The sequence below is a fragment of the Delphinapterus leucas genome, chromosome 6, assembly GCF_059928025.1.
Source record: "Delphinapterus leucas isolate spDelLeu-1000000601 "Yukka" chromosome 6, BTC_Dleu_Yukka2, whole genome shotgun sequence".
In the NCBI taxonomy this organism is placed as follows: domain Eukaryota; kingdom Metazoa; phylum Chordata; class Mammalia; order Artiodactyla; family Monodontidae; genus Delphinapterus; species Delphinapterus leucas.
In genome coordinates, this window is record NC_143134.1 from 80,021,244 (window position 1) to 80,045,756 (window position 24,513).

General features: G+C 39.0%; 1 protein-coding gene across 1 annotated transcript in view; it reads right to left on the minus strand.

The window, feature by feature from the left end:
- TRPM6 (transient receptor potential cation channel subfamily M member 6) overlaps positions 1 to 24,513 on the minus strand; it is a 181,140-nt gene that overhangs the window by 49,299 nt on the left and 107,328 nt on the right. The window contains exons 29-37 of the mRNA XM_022573494.2: positions 22,180 to 22,271; positions 20,797 to 20,855; positions 18,937 to 18,962; positions 15,950 to 16,000; positions 13,962 to 14,027; positions 11,472 to 11,755; positions 9,527 to 9,609; positions 8,563 to 8,768; positions 1,716 to 1,767 (exon numbers count right to left, since the gene is read on the minus strand). Of these exons, the coding sequence (XP_022429202.2) occupies positions 1,716 to 1,767; positions 8,563 to 8,768; positions 9,527 to 9,609; positions 11,472 to 11,755; positions 13,962 to 14,027; positions 15,950 to 16,000; positions 18,937 to 18,962; positions 20,797 to 20,855; positions 22,180 to 22,271 (919 nt within the window). The remainder of the gene's footprint in view (positions 1 to 1,715; positions 1,768 to 8,562; positions 8,769 to 9,526; positions 9,610 to 11,471; positions 11,756 to 13,961; positions 14,028 to 15,949; positions 16,001 to 18,936; positions 18,963 to 20,796; positions 20,856 to 22,179; positions 22,272 to 24,513) is intronic.

The window sequence follows — 24,513 nt, forward strand, 5'->3', positions numbered from 1 at the left end:
ATTGAGACCCACTGGCCTATAGAATGCAGTTAAATACTCAACTGTCAAGAGGAATAATATAATCTTCTTAGAATCCTAAAAGTTGGAAATATTCAGGTCATATTACATATATATACCAAGGTCAAAATTTAATAAATGATAGAGTATACATCAACTTGATCCATTTTATATGCAAAAAAAAATTTCACTGCCAAATTATAAAGGAAGTACTTGTAATACAGGTTCCTACTAAAAACCCTTGGGCACACTGGGCCGCTGAAGAAATAATATGTATTTTTAGCCAAAAACACTTCAACTCTGCTAAAGTGAAAAATAACAAAGCCTTTATCTGTACCCTAAGGGTTACAACATGAACTCCATGGTCAAATATCATGAGATTTGGATTCACAGGAGCAACATGGCTCACCTTTATCTTCTCTATCTCTCTTAGTTCACAGGGTAGCTAATACACTTTTAGATATACCTCTTTGCATAGACGCCTACAAATGGTACCATATTTAGATTAAATTGTTCAGTAAAAGAACAGAGCATTAAAGCAGTGAATATTTACAATATGCGTCCAATAGGAGGGAAGTAAAAGTTTCAGATTTCATCATATATGAATTGCCCACTTACATAATTATATGTGTGTGTGTGTGTGTGTGTGTGTGTGTGTGTGTGTGTGTTTTACAACCCAGGGGCCAAGTATAGACACTTAGGACAACTAAGAAATTAGAATTTTGTATGCTAGCATTTCTCAAAGTGTGGGCACTAGGCCAGCAGAATTAGAATCATCTGGGAACTTGTTACATTATTTGGGCCCATCCCAAACCCACTGAATCAGAAACCGGGGTAATCAAAGGCTGGGGGTAGGGGGCAGCAATCTGTGTTTTAACAAGCTCTCCTGGTGACTATGATGAAAGCTCATGTTTGAAAACCACTGTCATCTGCCATGTTGATCCTCCCTTAATCATCACCATCTCTTCTTTTTACTCCACCTTTAACAGAAGAATACCACCTCCTCTACTGCCAAGTCTTCCCAAAAGCCTGCTTATGGGATAAAATGCCCATGGGAATTCAAAGGATAGGCAGATGACTCATCCTTCTATATAATTTACACTTCAGTCCTGAATTAACAATCTGATGGCTCCATATTTAAGCCCCACCGTTTTGTCCTCTCATAGATTTGCTGTTACTGAATACCACACTTCATGCCCTCAGCTTTCGTTTTATAGGCATGTAATGGAAGACAGTGCCCATGATAAGATGCAATGACTCCACTGTGATGACAACAAAGGAAACTGTGCTTCTCCTATGACATTAATTGTTTTCATGTCAAAGCCTAAGGAGGCTGAATTTACCCATATTTCTCTTTTGTCTGGGCCACTAGAAAACTCAGAGGCAAATTTGCAAGAAAGTTCTGCCCACTGCATTGGTCTTTATACATAGTTTCCATTTTTGTGTACTAACAACCCCAGATTTAATCTTATTTTATTTCCTTATTTTCTTTTTGCCCCTATTTCCTAATCTATGCATTCTTTAAAATCTTATTGTATTTTATTGTATTGTATTTGGATGTAGATATTCTTAGATATAGATATAGATACAGATATAGATAAAAGGGACATCAAAACCTTTCTAGGATCTAGGCAAGATATAGAAATGTTTAAAAATTATTTTTAAGAAACCATGTACAATGTGTTAAATGCAATTTTCTAAATGATAAATTAACTTACTGTTTTTCTTCAGGTTTTATAACAGATGGATCTGTCAAATTTTCTCCAACACCTCCAAAGAAAAAGAAAATTCATTTACCAAATGGGGAATTTCATTTTCTCAGAAATTCAAGAAAATAATAACCAAATTTAAAATTCTTTCTTATACCTACCTTCTTTCCACCCTGCAGTAAACTCAACATTATGTGAATTAACTCTACTAAATTGTCCAGGCAAGTTTGAAAACTTTAGTTGATGCCCTGTCTCCCGCAACCCCCTCTATTATGCTGCAATAAACCACTAGGCTACAAAAGTGTTTTTGTGTTGCGTTCACAGTTCCTGATAATAGCATCCGTCATTCATTTACCACTTGTACATACTAGACATTCTAATTTTATTTCTTCTAATTTTATTTTTTCTAATTCTTGGCAATCGTGAAAGAAAAGTACTAGCATCCTCACAGCCTCATTTTACCAATGAGTACATTGATGTTCAAAGAGATTAAGCAGCTTGTCAGAGGTTGTACAGACCACAAGAGGTCGTTGACAGGATTGAAGCTAAGCCAAAGCGTGTGTCCTTCCCCCTAGCCCGTGGTCTCCCTAGATGGAGTCCATCAGTGCTCAGAAAGGTGCAAGGTGCTGTGTGCTTCTGCAGGTACCACCTCCGCTCCATCAACGACACATATCAAATGCCATGTATATATATATATATATAGAGAGAGAGAGAGAGAGAGAGAGCGTTTATAAACAGAAGAATACAAACACCCCACATGCTTGATCTGGGTGCTGGTTACACACACATGTTCAGTTGTGGAAATTCTTTAAGATGTACCCTCATGCTGTGTGTAATTTCCTGAATGTATGTGATCCTTCAATAAATTTTACTTCTTAAAAAATGGCACCAATGCATAAAAGGATAACGTGTCATATAAAACTAACATTTATCAAAACAGGGATCAACACCAAAGTGAATCTGTTATAAAATGCGAATGGTGGTGAGACTGACTTCCAAAGGCAGCATTTCACAGGTGAGCCAGTCAGACAGGTGAATGCACCATGTGGGCATAAGCCGACAATGTCTGAGATCGTCCTCTAGTCAGCACTGGTCCTCTTGCCTTGGAAGAGACCAACCTTGTGGGAAATTTATTTAAAAATCAAATAAAATGTATAACATTATTGTATATTTCTATTTGTTAAAAAAAAACAACACATTTTCTAACCACTACTTTAAAAAAGAAAGATTTTTACTATGTTCTGTATGTTTTACCATATGTTAAACCTTTCACAAGAAAAGGTAATCCTTATAGTTTATAGACCATTCCCCTGAGAAACTGACTTCCTTAGGAAAATAACTTAAGTAGGGGGTTTTAAACCTTTTTTGGGTCATGACCCTTTTGGCAGTCTGATGAAGCTAAGGTACCCCCTTCTCAAAATAATGTTTTTAAATGTATAGTTTGAATACATAAGATTACAAAGGAAAGTAATGATACTGAAATACAGTGATCAAAATATTTTTTAAATTGTACTGCAATACACGTGCTTCTTTATTAGTATGTTAAATAACAGGATCAAGCACAAGTCTAATAACACTATAACATCCAACAAGGAATAAGTACAACCAGTATTTTGACATATCTGCCAACACTGCAATGTGCTATGTTAATACCTGTAACTGCTATTGCAAACAGTCACGGGTACTGCTAATGCCACTGTGATCTGTCGTCTCCGTTATAACTGAAGGAAATGATGAATTTCAGCTATAGGTTAATGAAATAAAGGTGTAATTTTATTTTTTAATAAATGTATTTATTTATTGGCTGCATTGGGTCTTCGTTGCTGTGCACAGGCTTTCTCTAGTTGCGGCGAGTGGGGGCTACTCTTTGTTGCGGTGTGCGGGCTTCTCACTGCGGTGGCTTCTCTTTGTTGCAGAGCACAGGCTCTAGGCACGCGGGCTGCAGTAGTTGTGGCACGTGGGCTCAGTAGTTGTGGCTCACGGGCTTAGTTTCTCCGCGGCATGTGGGATCTTCCCGGACCTGGGCTCGAACCCGTGTCCCCTGCATTGGCAGGCGGATTTCTAACCACTGCGCCACCAGGGAAGCCCCTAGGTATAATTTTAATTTGTTTTTTCATCAAAGTACACAGATCTTCTGAATTCTACCCAGAGCCCCTTTCAGAACGCTTGGCTTAGAATCTCTTTGTACACTGATTTTGAATAGAGAAAGGAAAAATAAGTCTGAAACACAGGCTCAAGGGGCAGTGTGCAAAATGTGCTTTGCTTTTTAAAGAAAAAGTCATATGAATAGGCTGGGCTCTTTATGCTTTTCTCATTACAGATATAAAAAGGAACAGCCTAACAAGACCCTAACTATACAGGAAACATGTAGCAAATAAACAGAACAACTATGTTTAACTATGTAGTAAATAAACAACAAACAGACAGCCCATGTACCACCAATAGAGAGACTAAAAGCTACAAATCCTCCACACATTTAAGCTCAGACATGACTTTATGCATACAATTCCCAGCAGTGATGAAAGCTTTAGGCTGACGTCTGAGTAAACTGTAAATTTAAGCTGAAATATGCACAATACTTAAAGAATTGTGGAATAGGAGGTTTTATAGGGGAAAAAAAAGTCTATCAAAATCACATCAGCTCCCATTTACTTTCAGTCTTGTAGCCTGTTAAATAGGCAGAAGTCAAAGGATCTGGGTCCCACTCACAGCCCCATCACTCCCTAGTTGTGTGATCTGGACACCTTCTTTAATCTCTCTGAGTCTCAACTGTATCACCTGAAAGTGTGGATAATCACAGGCCTTATCCTATACGGTTACTGAGAGGATTACATGAACTAGCATATACAAACTGCTTAGCAAAAGGTCTGATCCAGAAGAAGCTGAAACATGTCAACTGCTATTTTTATTGTCTTTATTCTATCGAGAGCTCTTGTGAAGTAAAATTCTATTTTCTTACCACTGGTAAAATCATGTTCTGATTATCTCACTTTCCTAAAGTACTATTTCCTAATGAATAGAACCTCCTATAAGACTGAGGGTAAAGAGTTTCTACAAACCTTTATATCCCTAAACCCAATCTGACAGCTCAAAGCTTAACTACTAAAAACATCTTTTGGGACCCTTGAATGGCAGAAGGGGCATTCCAATGAGTTAAAAAAAGAAAGCGGTTCAGAGAACCAATCATGCTGCACCACCACACCCACTACTACCACCCCAGCCTCTCCGGGCTACACAGGAGTCACCCAATTGGCAAACTTTAACATAGGTGCCCATCCTACCCACGTACGTAGATATTTGGAAAACATGAAAGACAATAAGACATTTTAAGATCTAAAAATTCCAGTGCTATCTCTTTACTGGCATTAACAGAGTAAATGCCCATGTACAGGCAATACATAGCACGCCCTTATGAGAAACTCAGAGACCTACGTTCTGATTCCAGTCGCCTTGGGATGCATCAGTGAACTTCTACGTCAATGGAAAGAAGTCACCTTCCTTGTAGCAGCAGATGCTGATGCTAATGCTGACTTATCCCGGAAACTGCTTTGTTGAATAAAAAATTAATATCTCCAAAAGTTATTTGAAAAAAAATAGTGAGCTTAAAAAAAACAACACGCCACAGACCACTGTAATTTGACATACAATTGTTTTTCATTCCTATTGCTGGAAACTAAATATTGGATTTCACATATAATGATGACGATTCAGGCTCTCACGTGTCAGATTTTTAAATGGAAGGAGACTGGAAGACTACAGTATAATTACATGTGATCAGGGATTAGTCAAGCCTCTCCCTAGAGTTCAGCTTCCTGGCCTGATGTGGTAGCTCCTGGGTTAATGATTGGCACTCCCTTGGAAGAAAGTAAAGAGAAGAAAAGAAGAAACTGAAAGAATAAACTGCCGGGGTGTTTCTCATTCCTTCTTTCCCTCAAAGCAATAGGAAGCACAGCAAGCAGATCAGGGCTTCACTCTACAGAGGCCAAAGCTGGGATCTCCCTCAAGTATCACCAGGACCACACAGCTAAGAGTAGACTACCCACAACTGAAGATTAACTTCCATTTTAACAAGCCACACAGAGACTAATACTAACAACAGTAACTAACATTCACTGTGTCAGGAACTTGCTTAATTTCAGCCCCTTAACAGCCCTCTGAGTTAAGTGCCTAACATTATTTACCATTATTATTACAAATGAGGGAAGTGGGACTCAAGGTGGTTGCCCCCTGGTCATGCAGCTAATTCACGGTGGAGCCAGGACTCAGCCCCCAGGACCCTGACGACAGGGCCTCTCCTAACTGCAGCTAATTCGTCTTTCAGTCTCCACTCCCTGCCACCCAGACAACGCACATCATCGCTCCAAAGACTAAAAATACTAATCAATTAAATGTAAAACATAACTGAACTGAAAACTATTATGATATTTTAAGAATACATTATATTCTCCCATTTTTCCTTTCCAACCTGGCTTGGATTAAACATATTAATGCACATAAGCCTCTAACGGAGTGACTGACACAAAATAACTATTTAGTAAATGTTAGCTAGTAGCAGTAGTAATATAACTGCTTGTAACTACTATTATAGGATTCTTGTTCTTCCATAAATTCAGGGCTAACCAATTGGCAAAACTCTCCGATAAGTATCTCAATTTCTTCATGTTCATTCTATGATGTCCACTCTTCCCTCCTTTGAAGGTCAATGTTTTCACATCGTTTATTTGGAGTGGTCTATTTCTGCAATTCACATAATTGCCCAGTAAAAAAATAAAGTTAATTCCTTTTTTCCCCCAAGACTATTAATGCAGTGTTTGTTCTGTTTAATGTCACTTTGGATTTACTAAGAGACATAAAAATCCCCAAATATAAACATCATTAAACAAAAACACACTGAAGAGTCATCATTAATTCCTTCAAGTTTTTCCTTGTTTTTTTGTTTGTTTTTTACTTTTTAAACATCTCTACCCAAAACTCAAAGCACAGACACTCAAGTATAGATGAAAACAATCAACCTTTCCCCAACATGAGCTACAAAAGCAGCCTTGGGCATCAGTGTGCTGGGTTTACATGGATCATACTGTACTTGCTGGTTTAAAAGCTGAATCATATTGACTGTTTTAACTTTGTTTATATTGCTTCCTGAAATATTGTGTTTGAGGGTTAGAAATATAATTCACACCTTGTGAACAGCATAGATCTGAAAGGACAGAAGGACTTATGTGTAGTTTGAAAAGTGTATATATATATATATATATATATATATATATATATATATATATATATATATATATATATATACACACACACCCTTGAGCATGTGACAGAAATTTCAATCAAAATGGGTTTGCAGTCTTAGTGTGCATTGCTCACGATGTCCCAGGATTGCCTGTTCATCTCGACTGTCTCCATCCTCCAAGCCTGGCTTTCAGCACAGAATCCCAGGTGTGGAGAGATGGGAAAGTCAGAGAGGACAAGGAAAAGGCCCTATCATTTTAAATGAACCAGAACATGGTAATGTCCTATGGCTATGAAACTTATAGAGAAATAAAAGACAGAACAGTGAAAAGGAAAGAACATGGATGGTCAAACCAGCTTAAGTCTGCATCTTGGCTTCCGCTTAAGCCGCTGTGCAACCTTGGGCAAGTTATTTAAACTTTCTGGGCCTAAAGTCCCCATAATATCTACCTCAAGGTGCTGCTTCTGGGATTAAATGAGATAACTTCTATGAAAGTGCCTGGGCTAAATCCCTTATTTAAAACCAAAGCCCCAGTCAGTGAGCCCAGGGACTAAACTTTGACCTTAATACATATTTCGTTCTGTCCCTGCAAGGAAAGCCTGCTAGAGATACTCTGTTTCCTGCTGCAGGATTATAAGTCACATGTGAGGTGTTGAGAGTAGAAAGATGCATTGATCAAAGGCTTCCATTAAATAAGAGTGCACTAAGTTGCCTTTCACAGACTGAGTTTATACTTTTGTGAACTCTTATATCAAGGTACACAGCAAAGAGAACAAGCTAAACTATAAACTGCTAAAATACTGAGCTCAAAATCATGAGAAATGACCAGAATTTAAACTTTCCTGTGTGTATAAATGCATGCCTAAGTGTTATTGTGAACATAAGTTCAAAGAAAGGCCATAAAACTGGAAAGTTGGGTATAAAACTCGTTGCCCGTTTAACATTGTAGGTGACTTCGAATTCTGGGCAGCTAATCATCTGCCTATATTTTCCTCTTGATCTATAGGTGAGAAACCGCACAGTAGGTGCCCACGGTCATCCCTGTACTACGTCTCTGAAGTAAATGGTGCCACCTCCCTTCAAAGCTAGATGGAGCATACGTTACCCGTCCTGGTACTTGCATGATCTCTCGGGACACCTCTCTGGCTCCTCCCACTTAGAACAGTTCCACAAACAATAAATAAATTCAGAAAACAGATATCATCTCCTGTTTAAAAAAAAAAAAAAAGGTACATACTGCCAAGGAATGTCTCCACTGAAAGGCCTTAACTATGGCTTTGAGTAAAGAAAGAGCTGGGGTCAAATGTAAGTGACAGGGGCTTCCCTGGTGGCGCAGTGGTTGAGAGTCCGCCTGCCGATGCAGGGGACGCGGGTTCGTGCCCCGGTCCAGGAAGATCCCACATGCCGCGGAGCGGCCGGGCCCGTGAGCCATGGCCGCTGAGCCTGTGCGTCCGGAGCCTGTGCTCCGCAACGGGAGAGGCCACAACAGTGAGAGGCCCGCGTACCGCAAAAAAAAAAAAAAAAATGTAGGTGACAATGACATTGAGAAAGCAATCCCTGGTCACTGTTTCCTGAACTTTGCCTCATGCTTGTTGTATCAAATCCTCAGCTATCAATCACCTTGCAGATCTAAAACCAGCAGCTCTCCCCGAGTATACTCATAGGTCCAGTGAGAGAAAGCCAACATCAGCTCCTCCAAGGTGCTGCTGGGGGCAATTTCATCACCGTTGTTGTTGTTGTACTTCCGGAACTCCCCAGTCATGTACTTCTCAATGGTCAACCACTGCTTGGCTGAATGGCAGTAGATTAAGAAAACTTCCAGGAACCTATGGCGAGGGAGGGTGGGAAGAGGCCATTGATTCCCCGAAAGGCAGCAAAGGTGGGACTTATATTACTGAACAGAGAGCACCAGGGGAGATGACCTAACTCTAGTCCCAGCAGCCTCAATGCACATGCCTTTGCCTTTCTACTGAAAGAATGGAATGCAAAGATTGGGAGTTTTCCCCACGTTTACCCACCTCCCTTCTTTCTGAGGAACTCTTTTATAAAGAGTACTGGATTCAACTTTTCTTGTCTTGCTCTATGAAGTTCCTTGTAAATGAGACAGTAAAACTTTACTGTAAGTCCTCAGCACCAAACTATGATCTGTCTTGCTAAATAAATACAAGTGTATGGAAACACTCAAGTGAAAGTAAAAAGAGTTCACTCCTTTAAGGTTCCTAATTTCTGTAAGATAACAGAAGAAACTATGCTTAAAATAGAAGTGTTTTTCTACCATAATGTTTCTGGACATTAGTAACTACACCCGGGATCTGCCTGCTTTCGTAATTGAGAGGTTAGTCACGGCCTCTGCTTGATCTTCTCTTTTCTACTCACATAAATTCAGCAATTTAAGCCAAAACATACCTAGGATGTCTAATTCTCTTTTTACTGTCTCTGAGAACTACGTAAGGAAGAAACCAAAGTTAAGGTCATGGGGAACTTCCCCGTGGGTCTGGTATTTTTCGTGACTAACAGGGGTGAGAAGAAATTGACAGAAATTCCTACATAAGATGAAGGGCCAGGGTGCCAAATATTTCCTCACCTTGGAGTGTAGGGAATGGTTTGTGGTTTCACTTGGTTGAAGGTATAGATCAGTTTTTGAGCAGCTCTTTGTTGTTGAATTTCCTGCAAAATAGGGAACATTGATAAAAATATTGGTTTGCTGTCAGATGCCTACTAATTAATGATCACAGAATTACTAGAGGCCACCCAAGTGTGATTTTCAGCCTTATTCAGCTTCCACCACTACGCACTCCAAGAGCTAAAGCCAAAAATAACAATATACCACCACCTCCAAAAAAGAATAGGCTATCCTTTGGGTTGAAGATAATGGCCTTCATCTAAAACAACAGTACTGATGAACCTAGTGGCAGGGCAGGAATAAAGAGGCAGATGTAGAGAACGGACCTACGGACAAAGTGGGGGAAGGGGAAGCTGGGACGAAGTGAGAGAGTGGCATGGACATATAGACACTACCAAATGTAAAACAGATAGCTAGTGGGAAGCAGCCACATAGCACAGGGAGATCAGCTCGATGTTTTGTGATGACCTAGAGGGGTGGGATAGGGAGGGTGGGAGGGAGGCTCAAGAGGGAGGAGATGGGGGATATATGTATATGTACAGCTGATTCGCTTTGTTGTACAGCAGAAACTAACACAACATTGTAAAGCAATTATACTCCAATAAAGATATTAAAAAAATTAAAAAGGCATACTCAGAGAATTGTCCTCTTTCCCCTGTTTTTTCCATCTTAATCTCCTCTTCCCTCCTGCCTTCCACCTCCACACCCCTTTAGGCAATCTATTTCACTGCTTTCTGGTTTAACCTTCCTATGTTTCCTTTTGCGAGAGTAAGTAGATACATGTACGTATGTTTTATTTTTTCCCTTTCTTTCTAAGTAGGTGTCTAGCTCCAGAAAAAAAAAAAAAGAGTTTATTGGGATTTTTAAAAATTGAAGTATAGTTGATTTAAAACATTGTGTTAGTTTCAGGTGTATAGCAAAGAGATTCAATTATACACATATATATATTCTTTTTAATATTCTTTTCCTTTATGGCTTATTATAGGATATTGAATATAATTCCCTGTGCTATACAGTAGGACTTTGTTTATCTATTTTATATATAGTAGTTTGTATCTGCTAATCTTTATTGGGATAATATTAAATTTATAAATTAACTTTAAGAGAACTTATATTTTGATGATGTTGGAACATCCTAATCAAGATTAAGGATTCTCTTTCTCTTTGTACAAATTTAGTTTTATATCTTTCAGGAGTGATTTTTCTTCATATAGATTTTAAATATTTCACATTCCACTTATTTCTAAGCATTTTCAATTTCTTGCTATTGTAAACAGGGTTTTCTTTTCCAAAATATCTTCTACTAGTTATTATTTGCTTATATGAAAGTTATTAATTTTGGTGTGTTAATTTTATTAACCTTGCCACCTTCCTGATTTCTTTTATTGCTTGAGTTGTTTTTATCACTAGTTCTTCAGGTTTTCTAGCATTACTATCATATCATCTGCAAACAGAGTTAGTTTTCATTCTTTTTCTGTTCCAGTTTTTATACTTTTGTTTTCTCTTGTCTAATTGAGTTGGTTAATGCCTCCAGTAATGTGTTGAATAGTGGTGGAGATGGTGGGCATTCTCGCTTTGTTCTGACCTTGATGGGTGTGCCTCTGTTTTCACATCAGGTAAAATGTTGGCTTTATAGATGAATGTGTGTGAATATATACATACATATGTATATAAACATATACATATATATGTGTGTATATACATCAATATGTGTGTATGTCTACCCTAATCATATCAATGGTATTTGACATTTCCTAATCAATGATCTGTGATATATGAATATTATACATAAAGGAAGTATTCACCAAAAAATAAAAAACAAAAACATAATGGCCTTTGACCAGGATAGAGCCAGATCCCCTTTCTTCGACCACCTGTCCATCTGGGCTCTGGGTCTCTGACTTACCCTGAGGCAAAGATGAAGCACAGTACTCTCCTGGAAGATTTTGCGCCATGCCTGCACAACCTCAGGAAGAAAGGACTTCACAATGAAAACGTGCCCCGGCTTGAGGACGTCATCCTCAGACCAGGTACTAATGACTTTCATGGCTTTGCGGAGGCCACCATCCATCTCCTCTTGGGACAACACCTGGATCATTGCAGATCTCCCTCGCTGGGACCAAGAAGACATGCTTTTATCCAGATTCAAAGGGGAACTCTCCTCCAGCCTGTAGACAGTTACTTCTTCTCCTGAGGCAAAGAGAAGTGCAGGGGAGGGGTTCAGTGAGATCCATGTCTGTGACATGAACGGCGTCCTAAATATCAACTCAGAATCAGTTCAGTTTCTCAAAGGATCAGAGGGGAATGGGAATTTCACCTGTTCAGAGGCAAGTACAGACATCTGGCCATGTTACAGCCCAGTAAACAGGGAGGGGGAGAATGAACAAAGCATCAGATGTCACATAAATATTAAGTTGTTCTTATTATAAATTATAACTAGACAAAAATAAAATCAGAGTAGCAAGGCTATGCTTCTTTTGTTAAAACCAAGTACTTTTTTTTAAAACATCTTTATTAGAGTATAATTGCTTTACACTGGTGTGTCAGTTTCTGCTTTATAACAAAGTAAATCAGTTATACATATACATGTGTCCCCATATCTCTTCCCTCTTGCGTCTCCCTCCCTCCCACCCTCCCTATCCCACCCCTCTAGGTGGTCACAAAGCACCGAGCTGATCTCCCTGTGCTATGCGGCTGCTTCCCACTAGCTATCTATCTTACGTTTGGTAGTGTATATATGTCCATGCCACTCTCTCACTTTGTCCCAGCTTACCCTCCCCCCTCCCCGTGTCCTCAAGTCCATTCTCTAGTAGGTCTGCATCTTTATTCCTGTCTTGCCCCTAGGTTCTTCTGACCATTTTCTTTTCTTTTTTTTTTGTTTAGATTCCATATATATGTGTTAGCATACTTTTAAAGAGATAGTTTAACCCTGTCATCCCCCTTAGGAGCTTAAATTTAGACTTTTTTTCCTAATTGCCCCTTCCCTGACATTGTAATACCAAAGATATGCTGTTTATGTTTATGTACTCTGTGTGCATGTGTATGTGCTTTACACATAAAAATAAAAAGATGCTTTTGCTCTCTTGGGGGTGATATTACCCCACTGAGAACGCATGTTTTAACCCAGTTAAAGTTAGAAACAGAGTCACACCCCAGAACCTTTCCCTCCTTCCTTTGTGCCTTTGGACAAGTTACTTAAAGCTTCACTTTCCTCATCAGTAAAATGGAAGTGACAATAACATTCTCTTCATTGGGTTGTTGTAAAGATTAGATATGTTAACCTGGCTAATGTGAAGTAGACCCTCGGAGACAAACCCAATCCCACTTCAAAGATTTTACACACAAATGTTCTGTAACTGCTCTACAGCTTCCACTTTTAGGCTGTTGAACAGGGAGCCATTCTTATTCAACCTAGACTCCAACTAATATATTGTGCAACGCTTCCTAACAGAAGTGACATATTCTATACAACTTCTGTCCAGCCCGTATTTAATTTTCTCCTTACGCCTCAGCTTCAAATGGCTTTTCTTATAAACACTGTACTGGTTTACCAAGAAAAGAATCTATTCGCTCACTCTTGCATTTAATTGCTTACCAAAGAATACGTCTAGGTAATGCTTAGTAACATGCTTTGAAATATGTATTCCTGGTGCCCAGATAAATGCCACTTTAGAGTTCTAATTACCGAGAGGATCTGAAACAGAGCTACCGAGTTGTAAAACCAGCTATGGAGCCAAGTGGAAGGAGAAGGCATTTGCATCGACGATCAGAAGCCACCTCATCTGTCCCCATGTGAAGGGTTTGAGGAGAAGCAAGATCTGGGGCAGTGTGGCGACCCTTGTTATTTTGTCAATAGGCAGGACAGAGAAACGCCGGTAGCCTTGGCTATTGCGAGCTTGTTTTTCCTTACTATTCCAGCCTTTAAAAATTACATTTGCTCTCTGAGTTAAGAGCAATTAGTTTACATGAAACAAAACAAACAAAACAAACAAATAAAAAGCGATATACAAAGCATTTCTCTTTAGATGTCTATTAGCTTCTACTGTATTGACGTTTAATGCTTTCTTCTGTATTTATTACGTATGGTTGGTTGGTTCTTTTCTTTTCTACTTACTTCCAGCCTTAAATCAGTGAATGCCAGGTGCAATATTATTACTTTTTCCCCAACTGCTGCTCATTATAGGTCCCATCCCCATAGTATATCAGATTTTGACTCTAGATACCAGCCGGGCAGTTAACAAGACTTTCCATTTTAGGAAATTAATATAACTAAACTGCAACCATGGGCAAAAGAAAATTTGCAGCTAAAATTATGCAAAATGGTTTCTCCTATGATTCACTCAGATGTTATGCCTTTGCCCTGGCACAACCTCAAGAAGGTAGAAATGGCACTCACCAAACAGTTGGATTGGTGTAAATGGTATGGTCTGAGAAAGCCTCATTAAATTGTTCCTTTCAATGGCTGCAAACAAAAGCAGATTTACTAGTTTAAGTATGCATCAGTGGGCTGAATTTACAGAAAGCCTCCCCCACATCAATATACTCGTATTATGCTAAAATATTTTATTTCAAAGACCCTTTATTTTTTCTTTTATCAAAAATATTGTCTATAGGGACTTCCCTGGAAGTCCAGTGGTTAAGACTTCGCCTTCCAATGCAGGGGGTGCAGGTTCAATCCCTGGTCTGGGAACTAAGATCCCACATGCCTCGGGGCCAAAAAACCAAAACAGAAAACAGAAGCAATATTGTAACAAATTCAATAAAGACTTTAAAAATTGTCCACATCAAAAAAAAAAAAAAAAAACCTTGGCGCTTCCCTGGGGGCGCAGTGGTTGAGAATCTGCCTGCCAATGCAGAGGACATGGGTTCGAGTCCTGGTCTGGGAAGATCCCACATGCCGCGGAGCAACTAGGCCCATGAGTCACAACTACTGATCCTGCGCGTCTGGAGCCTGTGCTCCGCAACAGGAGAGGCCGCGACAGTGAGAGGCCCGCGCGCCACAACTAGAGAAAGTCCTCACACAGAAACGAAGACCCAACACAACCAAAAATAAATAAATTAAAAAATATATATTATCTATAATACAGTATTTAAAATAAACTATGCCTTAAACAGGAAGGATATCCCAGTCTTAGGAATAGATTATATGAGATTATATAATATGTTCTGAGGTAGCGCTATTACCTCCACTCTCCTGAATACCAAATACCATACTAATCCATTCAGATGTGGAACTTGCTTTTAAAGAGCATTTTAATCTGTGGTCTTTCTGGTTTTTCTTTTCCAGATCAAATCTAACGCACAGCGGACTGTGGGGACATCTACTGTTGATTTTGCAGAGTTCATCTTCTTTTCCCAGAGAGAGCTGAAGACCAGTTTTAATTAGAAGCAAGTGATCTGCATTTTCCTGTTAAGAGCTGTATCTTAACAAATCAGAGTCGATGTGAGTTACAGTGTTCCTCACCAGATGCTTTCTTCAGTTGACAGCTGGAGTCAAAATAACGGATTACTGCTGAGCTGAAAGACCCAGTTACAAGAGCTTGGAATGTGGAGTCTGAAATCCACAGAAACACTATTCACTACAGAGGAGAATTCAGGATAAGGTAGCCTATTACTGGACCCTGAGCACATGACCTTGATATAATAATAACGAAAATTATCACACCAATACATTTGTACTCTTGTACTGAGCTTCAGATTATATAAAAAGCTTGCCCATGTGTTATCTAATCCAATACTGAGAGCAATGATGCCCAAAAGACCACCCAATGGCACGAGTCCAGTTGGTTGATATACTGCTTTGCATTTCAAAGTGTTTCCCTCTTTATTCTCAACTAGCCCTTTGGCAGATTTTTCCTCAGGAAGGGCAAGTACAATTATTCCCACTTTGAAAGAAAGACAACTGAATCACTGTGAAGTGATGTTGCTTAAGAGAGTCAAGACCCTTGACATCTTGTTTAATAACATCCCTTAAGGTGTCTTTGTTGAATTTACCCTGTGGGGTTGGCATTCATTCAGTGGTTACCCTCACTGAGGGCCCAGTGAGGGTGCAAAACCCTTCCTCAGAGGACTAGTCTCAGGCCTGTCTCCTCCCCAGTCCAAAATACAAAGATCTCTGGCTTTTGACCTCGTAAGGAATTTTCAGATCTCAAGGTCGTCTTTCCTCCTTACAATTTGGAACTTACCAATACACACATTTTTTTTTAAATCCTAAAACCTTGTTTTCCCAAGTTAAGAAATCTGAATGTTCTCTCATCAGAGTAAACAACAACTTTTCAAGTTGGAGCCATATCAACACCACAAATTCACCAGTGTTTCTGTTTCCAAATGCAGAATCACAGACGTTTAGCTCCGTTGACATGTCTATGTACACAGGCATCCTACCTGAATAATGATGGTGAGACTCTTGAGGGCTTTTTAAGGAGGTTGAGATTTCTGAAATTACAGAGAAGATTGGCATCTTAATTACTTGGCTGGAGGTAAATACATGCTTGTGAATATATTGCCTTCAAAGTTATTATTGAACGGGTTAATCAGAATGGCTTCTCGGTTTTCGAAAGAGATTGCCTAATATTCTTTAACCACATTATTGTGCATGGTATCCTGACAATCATCAATGCAATGTCTCCAAACATATTTATATAGGGAATTGAAGAAAGACAGGTAATATTAGCCTCAAAGATGTATTTCCTTTGAACCAATTACACCTCTGTGTTGCAGAACGCACTCGGCTGCCCATCACATTGCACGACATCCCGGAAGCACAATTCTCTGAGCTCCCTACCAAGATGCAGTACCCACATAAAGACATTATTAATACCAAGTTATTAGCACACTACTTCACTGACTTAAAATGACAACAAGATGGTGAAAACACATTAAGAGGAATATAAGAGAAACAAAGAAGGAGGCAGAGAATGTGAGAGCAAGGGATTTGTTTGGTTACAGACGGACTGTGTGTCGGGAACACCTCTTGCAAGTTTAACTGGTTCTCTTCTACCTGCTCAAGTCCTAAATTACAAGTCGCAAGAGAAATCCTTTGCAACAGTTTTGCCATTTCATAAAATCAAAATTAAAGTTGAGAACTTTAGTCTCATGGTGGGAACTACTTTATACCTTGTAGAGGAAGCGGCATAAGGAGCCCAATTTCACAGATGTCTCTGGCTTCTTGTTGCTGGATAAGGAAGGGAAGAAACTCCCTCCCTTTGGGGGTGCTGGGTAAAAGGTAAGATCATCAAAAAAGACTGTGCCTTTCTAAGTTCGATTCAATAATTAAAAACAAAAAAAAAGTTTTTAGCTCCCACTAAGGGTCGTGCTAGGCATGAGAGATGTGAATAAGATGTGGCTCCCCCACCTTAGTGAAAAACAAATATGAAATACATGTAAACTATAATCACAATACAGTTTGCTAAGTAATACAATAGAGGTGTACATAGAGGCTTAGGGAATCTTCATAGACAAACAATGTGAAATAGAGTATGGGCATCTGAGTCTGACAAAACTGAGTTTCAATCCTGGCTTCACCACTTAAGGAGCTGTGAGATCTTGTTCACATTCATTCAGCATATATTTACTGACCTACTATGTGCCAGGTATTAGTCTATCCTCGACAGAAAGAGCAGTAATGAAAACAGATAAAGCCTACATTGTAGGAAAGGGAAAAAGGAAATAAATAAGTAAATATATAGTATTATAGTATATTACATATATATTGAGAGAGTTAGGAATCGTGGATGACAGGGAGATTACTCTTCTATATTATATAGGTTGGTTAGGAAAGACCTCTCTGATAGGGTGAAATGTGAGCAAAGACCCGAAGGAAGAGAGGGGGTGAGTCATAAGGATAAATGAAGAGTATTCCAGGCAGAAGTAATGGCAAGTGCAAACATCCTGAGGCAGGACCATACTTGCTGTGTTGAGGAGAGAGTGGCCAGAGTTGAAGGAGGGGGAGCAGATCAACAGGGCCTTGTAGACGGTGTTTGGACTTTGCTTTTACAGAGTGAGCTGGAACACCATTTGAACAGAAGAGTGACTCAATATGACTTTGAGTTTAAAAGTGTTATTCCAGCTGCTCTCTGGAAATAGAGCAACAGTTTGGAGGCCATCCTGTAATCCAGGGAAGAGGTGAAAAGTGATATGCGGGGGTAGCAAAGTGATCAGCTTCTCAATATATTTTGAAAGACTTACTGATGGGTTGGCTGTGGGGATGTGAGAAAATGGGAGTCAAGTAGGATTGCAAGACTTTGGCCTCAGCAACAGGAAGAATAAAGTTGTCATTTCCTGAGATGGCAGAGAAGGGAGGTGGAACATTTTGTTCCACATTTGAAAATGCCTTCTGGACACCACGTGGAGAGGGTAATAGGTAGGTGGTCACATTCTTCATGGAAGAAATATTGCATAAAAGGGCTCATTCATGAGCCTGGAAATTTGGACTGGGGCCAGACTCTCAAGAGCATTGAGAAAGAGTAAGGGATTTGCAGCCCATCCTATAGGTAATGGGAAGGCACTGAAGGTTTCACATAAGTGATGAAGGTGCCCAGTCTGTATTGAGGGGTCAGGAAGATGGAAAGGTACAGTTTGTGATGAAATTTGAAAGTAGCTAATGAGAGTGGCTTCACCAGGGAGGTGTCTCACCAAAGTAGGCTTGGTTCCACTTAGCCACTTGGGGCATGGAGTCCCACTGAAGACATATAGGAAAGGAGATCCACAAACAATCTTATGAATGGTTCTTAAATAGCAATGTGTTAAACGATGACAGTAAGAGTTGTTGAACAGTCTAAATGAGCTCAGTGGCTATACCCTCACTCACAGAGAAAACTAGAAAATCACAGTCAAAAACAGGTAACAGGTAAGATCAGGTAAGATCTCCTGATTTATCTGGAGAAAGACATTCAACCTTCTACTTTTCTACCGAACTTGCTACTTTGTGTAGTAAACAAAAATCAGGATTTCAAGAACTATAAAAGTCTGAGACAGCAGGAGAGTAAACCCCACCACTGATAAGATGAAAAAATAAAAATATAAAAACTTACTGTTGGGCTTTCCTGGTGGTGCAGTGGTTAAGAATCCACCTGCCAATGCAGGGGACATGGGTTCGAGCCCTGGTCCGGGAGGATCCCACATGCCGCAGAGCAGCTAGGTCCGTGCGCCACAACTACTGAGCCTGCTCTCTAGAGCCCGTGAGCCACAGCTCCTAAGCCCACGCGCCTAGAGCCTGTGCTCCGCAACAAGAGAAGCCACCGCAATGAGAAGCCCATGCACTGCCATGAATAGTAGCCCCTGCTCGCCGCAACTAGAGAAAGCCCGAGCGCAGCAACGAAGACCCAACGTAGCCAAAAATAAATTTAAAAAAAACAAAACAAAAAACTTACTGTTAACTCCATTTGAACTTCTCAACCTGTTTGAAAAATTAAAGTTGTTTAGATAATGCTTCAAAATTTTCAATGATCAAAGAAATGAAAAGTGTGTGAAACAGTAATAATACAATCTATAAGTATATATGTATATACATGTGTATATATTACTTTGAAGGAAGAGTATCAGTTACATTTGACCCCTACCTTTAGAGAAACAGTTTACAACCCTACAATTGTTTTCATAGAAGAATGAGCACCAGATATACATGTAATTAATTTACTGAGTAGGCCCTAAGGTAACTGAAAAGCAGTTGTTGTTTTTTGTTTTTAATTAGTTATGTGATCACACAACATATATAAGATTTAACTGTGTTTGTGTTGTTCTGGATCAATTAAACTAAAGGCTTCCTGAACTATGCAAAGCAGATGCCTACAAAAGAGTCTGTGAATATCTCTGGACAAGCCAACAAATCAGTTTCATTAGCCCACATGGCCCCTAAATGTTCACAGGCTGAAATCAGCTCTCTTTAAATTGTTACATGCCCTGCTCAAGTGCACAAGTGGCCATGGGCAAGTCGGAATAAATACATTCGAAGAATATGCCTAGTACTTAAGGTCCTTGGGGAAGCAAGTACAATTACAGTTATTGTTTAATTTCATGCTGCAATAACCCACTACTCTGCATGAGCACAAACTGCAGAACTTTTGGGAGAAGAAACTCATGTGCACGTTAAGGCTAGAGGCAGGCTTGCACAGAGAGACCTTGAGAGCTCCAGAGAAAAGGCCATCTCAAACAGAGCTGACTGCAAACTGACCGCCATATTCCATCTGCCTGGCATTAACGGGCCCTTTGTAGAGTACAGATGCTTTTGAATTCTGCTCCTATAACTCTAAGAATGGTTAATTTGATGACGTAACTGGAAAAGTCCATAAAACACTACAAACAGAATAATCTTTGCTTGGTTGGTTTTCAAATTTTCTCTGAATAAATAAAAGTCTAGGAGGAACCTCAAGTCTATAAAAAGGTGAGTTCTCTATCTCCTCTCTCTAGCCCTGTCTTCCTTTCTCTCTGTCTCAATCCTTCTCAACTTGTTACTGCTTTGACAAACACTCAGGATGTTAAGGAGAAACCAAAAAGATCCATCTTATAAACTAAAAGGAAAATTTTGAAAAAAAAACTAAAAAAATTATTTATTCTTCATTCTAAGTCTTTTTATTTTCAGTCAAGACAAATTTATTCCTACTTTTTAATGCAAATTTCACTCTTACCTATCAGAAAATATATGACACTCATTATTTCATGTGTGTTTTTCTGACACTAAAAAGACAAATGGTTAGGGACTTCCCTGGTGGTGCAGTGGTTAAGAATCCTCCTGCCAATGCAGGGGACACAGGTTCGATCCCAGGTCTGGGAAGATCTCACAGGCCACGGAGCAACTAAGCCAGTGCGCCACAACTACTGAAGCCCGTGCGCCTAGAGCCCGTGCTCCGCAACAAGAGAAGCCACCGCAATGAGAAGCCCATGCACCACAACGAAGGGTAGCCCCTGCTCGCTGCAACTAGAGAAAGCCCGCATGCAGCAACGAAGACCCAAACCAGCCAAAAATAAAATTAAATTAAAAAAAAAGACAAATGGTTAATTTGCTACAGTAGTACATGTATCATTATATTCTTAAAAGGCACTAAGGTGAGATCTTGTTGCCAGAAACTAGGAGAATAAATAATTTTCATTCTTGCTAACACAAGAAAAATACTGTCATTGGACACACACTTTTTTTTTCTCCTTTTCTGACCCAATTAAACCTTTATTCCCAATCCAGTTAAAAAGAAATAAAAGCCAAAGATGCTTAAAGGCAGACATTTAGAAATACTCACTGAGAGTTCCTATTGACCTTGGTGCTCCTTGAATTCCACAAAGAGTTTTTGCTTAGATCCTGGGCAGAAGGGAAAGGTCATTACATGTTCACCCAACTCTCTCCCACCCCAAGCTTCCAGTAATACATTTGCAGAACACACTCCTTGGAGGGTATAGTTCTTTTTTTCCTTCCCTCTAGGCTCAATATTTCTCTTACTAAACATGCAAGACTCAAGCTAGAAAGATGCATAATGTTAGCACAATATATGAGTAACTCAGTGTGATGACTGACCTTAACAGAAAGGATTACTTTTATGGGGACATCAAAGAGAAAATGTAATACATAACGGTTTTTACAAAAATGAGAGTGAACATATAACATCAGTTAATGACATGAAAGAAGAAAAGAAGGTCAAAGTTGACAGGAAACATTGACCATTACATTATTATATCCTATCGTCAGATTATTGTTTCAGTTGATGATTATTTAGAATGTTACCTTGAATATATCTCATTCTATTTCTATACTCCAAGCATTACTCTGGGCATTTTCATTGGTGTTATTTTTGTTATCCACTATCAGTCTCGTAAGGATGGCATTAACCCCATTTTAGAGATACAGGTAATGAAACTCACAGGTTAATTGATGTATACAGCTTTGAAACCTAGGAAGTGACAGAGCCAGGATTTGACAAGGCAGACAGGTCCCTGCCTCCAATTACCTTCAAGTAGTCTTATATTTTACTTTCACAGATTGCATCCCTACAAGAACATCTGAGGTTGTTAGTATACATTCATATAGTTCCCAAGGTCATAGAGGTAATATTCAAACCAAGACCAAGATTAGATTTGGGGGGCTACTCTAACTAGATCACGCTTCCCTCATGGTGGATGGCAATAAAACAGGCCCATATTTGCAAATGGTTAAGAAAAACAGACTGCAAAATCAGTGGTAGAGAAACACTGAAAGTCCTTTCCTGCAATGTCCAAATCCCCTCCAACACATCTGCAAAGATGTTTGCTTTGCCTGTTTAATTAACCACACTAAGTGAGGCACTTACTACTTCGAGAAATAAGCCATTCCATCCTTGGAAAGCTCCAACTGCTAAAAATTCCTTCTCAAATCAGGCTGAAATCTGTCTCCCAGTAGAGTCTATATGTTGATGTTAGCTCTACCTCTTAAAAGTGTATTGAAAATATCTTATTTTCTTCCACATGGCAACTTTTATATATGCGAAAACAGTTTCAAAAATTCCTAAATTCTTTCTATTTCATGATAAAAATACCCAGGATAAATTACTAGGTGGATAAACTGCATAAAGGCGAATGACAAGGAAAGAATAAAGTGGGGGGACAAAGGGTGAGAAACTGAGCTTTTAAAATATCAAATAAAATGTTTTTACCTCTTGAGACTGCCTTACATGATCACTGACGTGTACAGAATGCCGTTCAGTTTCTCTACTTTTCATTTTCTGATATATGTAAGATTCTAGACCTTGTTAAAAGGAAGGCAAAAAATAGAGAATACGTGAAAACATGTTACACTTGAATCACAGTTCCAAATAAAAGATCTGAACACCGTGCATTCATCTAAATTGGAATATAGGGTTTTCTTTCTCTTTTTAGCAAGTTTTACCAAGATTCCTTTGTCCTTTTTGAGCTTTACTCAAGTGGCTGAAAGCTATACACCCTATTTCTATTCTTCAATAGTTACCTTTACATTTATAACAATTTATACTTCTCTATCAAAGAATTAAGTTATCCATAACCTGCCCTCCTATTAAACACCTTTAGTAATTTTTGCACACTTACCTTCCCTTGCACCCTATCATCCATGCTTTATTAAAAATACATGAAATTTGAGGTCCAAATTGTTAGGAATTCTTCCTTAACAACTGCATCAGGCATTACAATAGGCTACTTAAAAAAGAAAACAAAACAAAAACAAAAGAAAGATAGAAAAGAATGCCAGCCAATAGTTTTTAATTTTTATCCTTTTCTTAAAAAAATCTTGACAAGGATCATTACTGTTATTTTTTATATCTGGTACTTACAGAGTCACTGGCACATAGCAGGTGCCCAATAATAATTTAATAAATATTTGGTTGGATTAATTCTGAGAATAATACTTATTAAGAGTCCCTGGCTAAGGACATGGAAGCAACCTAAATGTCCATCAGCAGATGAATGGATAAAGAAGATGTGGCACACATATACAATGGAATATTACTCCACCATAAAAAGGAACGAAACTGACCCTAACGCATATATATGTAATCTAAAAAAACGGTACTGATGAACCTAGTGGCAGGGCAGGAATAAAGATGCAGATGTAGAGAACAGACTTGAGGACACAGCAGGGGAAGGGGAAGCTGGGATGAAGTGAGAGAGTAGAATTGACATATGTACGCTACCAAATGTAAAATGGATGGCTAGTGGGAAGCTGCTGCATAGCACAGGCAGATCAACTGGATACTTTGTGACTACCTAGAGGAACGGGATAGGGAGGGTGAGAGAGAGGCTCAAGAGGGAGGGGAGGGCTTCCCTGGTGGCGCAGTGGTTGGGAGTCCGCCTGCCGATACAGGGGACACGGGTTCGTGCCCCGGTCCGGGAAGATCCCACATGCCGCGGAGCGGCTGGGCCCGTGAGCCATGGCTGCTGAGCCTGTGCGTCCGGAGCCTGTGCTCCGCAACGGGAGAGGCCACGACAGTGAGAGGCCCGCGTACCGTAAAAAAAAAAAAAAAAAAAAAAAAAAAAAGAGGGAGGGGATATGGGGATATAGGTATATAGCTGATTCACTTTGTTGTACAGCAGAAACTAACACAACATTGTAAAGCAATTATACTCCAATAAAAATGTGGAAAAAAAAAAGAGTTCCTGTCTAAATGTAAGAAATAACCATTTATTTTTTTTCCTGCTGTTTTATGCTGAAAAAAAAAAGTATACAGGAAATGCAAAAAACCTACTGGAAAAGAAAAATCAAAAAATTTCATGTATATTTTTTGTAACATCATAAAATTATGATAAATATGATTTCAATGATAGCACAGTATTAAAATTAAACAAACTATGCTTTCCTTTTTTTAAAAAATTCTTTCCTTTTCATAGTTGATTTCCTCAGAACTTTACTTTTTGTCTTTAGAAAGATCTACCTGACAGGGCACCTCCCCACCCTCAAAATTTTATTTTTTTAATTCTTTTTTAATTAATTCTTAACTCAGACAAGTTTTTAAAAACTAAAATTCTCAACCCAGAATGTGGTTCAAGCCAGGCACCTGGAGTCAGCCTAACTCCCTAAACCTTCTCTTCCTTTCTGATCATCAGATTTAAATGAGATTCTTTGCCAGAACCCTCCTGCCACAACCATCTTTCTCAGTTTGAAAATTTTTGGAAAGAACTTAAATAATTTGGGGGATGGGAGGGTGAGAGAGATGAGTGAAGATGGTCAAAAGGTACAAACTCCAGCTATAAAATAAATAAATACCTGGGGAGGTAATGTACAACATGGTGACTGTAGTTAACAATACTGTATTGTATATTTGAAAGTTGCTAAGACAATAGATCTTAAAAGTTCTCATCACAAGAAAAAATAATTGTAACTATACGATGGACGTTAACTTATTGTGGTAATCATTTTCAACACATACATATATCAAACCATTACATTGTACACCTAAAAATAATACAATATTATATCAACCATATCTTTTATATATTTTTAAAAAACATAAATAATT